The following is a 2338-nucleotide window of genomic DNA, read 5'->3' on the forward strand; positions in this document are numbered from 1 at the left end:
CATTTAACAGTGATTTCTGACACTTTTACTGCTGGAAATGCAGCCAGCTATGTGAAGAGGCAATTCCTGCACACCTCCGGGAACACAGCCATTGCAGTTTCACTCCTGCTCATCACATGTTCTCAAACGCCCCACGAGAGGCATACAGGGCCAAGCCTTTGGGCTATACTTCAAGAGATTATAATCTGAGACAGATTCTTTGGGAAACAACTGTTTGTTCATTTCTGATTGTGTTTTACACAGTGCAAGTGCGACAGCCCCAGACTGACTGACAGACTCTAGGTATGACTGAATTACTTGTAAAAAACCAAAATGAACAGCATACAGTGCAGGTTGCAAGATGGCATGAAAATGCCTGCAGAGATACGCTGGCACCTCTCTGTACTTACCTGGGATGGATAAGGAAGGAACTAACAAAACTATTTACCATAGTGAAATTAGTATAAATTTATGAAGTGAGTTTATTTTTGTGGGCAGAGGTTTTTTGTTGTTGGTTTTTGCTTTTTAATAACACTGACAGAACATCACAGGACTTAGTATTAAGGTAAATGCGGCTCTATCTTCAGAGAAAGGAATATTGCACCTAAGAATAGGGGAGATCAAATAACACAGAGCTTTACAGTATGAATATGAAATAGCATAGTTAAGATTTCAGAGTCTCACTGATGACTTTTAATCATGACTGTTGCAGGGATGTCAATTTGGTGCCCACAACTTAACAGACTGTATTTTTTCATCATGAAAAAAACAGTTTTCAAAGTAGCATAGGTGTTTTTTTTCCTGCAGCGGAGCAGACCTTCCGTTTGCATTCTATTTGTTTGTCTGATTAAATTATTCTGGTATTCCTTTTAAACACTGTTATATAAGTAACCTCTCTTGTCATTGCAATGCAAAATAAGCCTTCCGCAGGTGATTTGTGGAGGAACCAAGACGTCTGTAAAAAAAGATCTGAACATTTTGGAACAGGTTTGAGACTGACAGAAAGAAAAAAGGAAAAAAAGGAGGAAGGAGCTGCAAGAGGCAGTAGAAAGCAGAGTTCCCAAACCAGAAGTTACACAGAACTCTGTGGTTTGATTAGAAAAGAGTAGGTAAGGGAAATGCTTACAAATTTCCTGAATAACACCCAATGTTAAAAAACTTATACTGAGTTAATTCAGGTTTTAAGAGCACTCCACTGCAATGTCTTAAAACACTGCTCTTGGGGGGGGGCGGGGGGGAAGGTTAGGAAATAAATGGACTAATCTGCAATTGACAGATACACCAGGTAATTAATTATTAAATCCCATCCTGTTTGTCAGCTGCAAATGGAAGGCTTCTGCATAATTGAAGACCGCATTTTAAGCTCTATTGAGTCTTCTGCTTGACATGTCTAATTTTCATCCAATTAGTGCTCGCCCCCACAAAAGAGGGGACACGTATCCCCAGTTTTAACACCTAGACTTCATGTATTTACAAATTTATGTTCCCACTTTAGTTGTTTTACTCCCTTCCCCTCAACTAGACAGCACCAGTGAGGCCCCCATCAGCAGAAAAAGAGACAACACTGTATAAAACAACTGGAAGCTTATTTAAAAGACACAGTATCGTTATTCTTAAAACATATACTAACCAAAACTGTCTTCCTGAGGCACCATCAATTCCAGCTTGTACCTTGAGCTGGTATATTTAAAGTCCATGGCATATTCTCTTTTTTCAGACCTAGCTGCAAAGATCCTCTATTTTGCTAGGCAAGGTCAGAATGTACATATGACTAAATCACTGCAATTTTCCAACCTGAACAAGCTCAATGCATTTTTTTTGCTCACTTACTCTGGAGATGGTCAAGGGCATGTTGAAGTCCTTGCCCCCTTGCAGTCGGAAACCCCAGGGTCCAGGTCCATTCAGAGTCACGCTGTAAGCCATTTTGTACCTCTTTCACAAGGCAGCAAGGCACTGCAGAACAGAAGGATGGGGTAGACAAAGTGTGAAAAAAAGACAGAATGAGAAAAGGGAAGAGTTTTATATAACTAAAGCAATTCTCTTTCTGCCTTGCCTGTTCAGTCGTGCTGGGATATCACCTAAGAATAGATGGGAGCTATAATGCAGATGCTGATATCCCAGCTGAGTAGGGCCCATAAAAGGTTTGTAACCAGACACTTACTATGCAAAGACTTCATGACTCAGAGGTCTAATATAGCCCCCAGGGAAGGGGACAGATCTTTCTAGGCTTCTCAAGCCCCTCTTCATGCTCAGTTATTTTATGGGCAAAACACATTTTGAAATAAAACAAGCAAACAAAATCCCATGCTGAAATCCCAGACACCCAAGTCTCCTTAATAACCTGTTAACAAGTACATAG

At 40.4% G+C, this 2338-nt stretch overlaps 1 protein-coding gene across 1 annotated transcript in view; it reads right to left on the bottom strand.

Annotated features, from left to right (window-relative positions):
- LDB3 (LIM domain binding 3) overlaps positions 1 to 1932 on the bottom strand; it is a 71497-nt gene extending 69565 nt beyond the window's left edge. The window contains exon 1 of the mRNA XM_010151521.1: positions 1810 to 1932. Coding sequence (XP_010149823.1) covers positions 1810 to 1902 — 93 coding nt within the window. The 5' untranslated portion in view covers positions 1903 to 1932. The remainder of the gene's footprint in view (positions 1 to 1809) is intronic.
- Positions 1933 to 2338: the final 406 nt, after the last annotated feature.

The sequence above is a fragment of the Eurypyga helias genome, unplaced genomic scaffold (genome assembly GCF_000690775.1).
Source record: "Eurypyga helias isolate BGI_N326 unplaced genomic scaffold, ASM69077v1 scaffold17845, whole genome shotgun sequence".
Lineage (NCBI taxonomy): Eukaryota > Metazoa > Chordata > Aves > Eurypygiformes > Eurypygidae > Eurypyga > Eurypyga helias.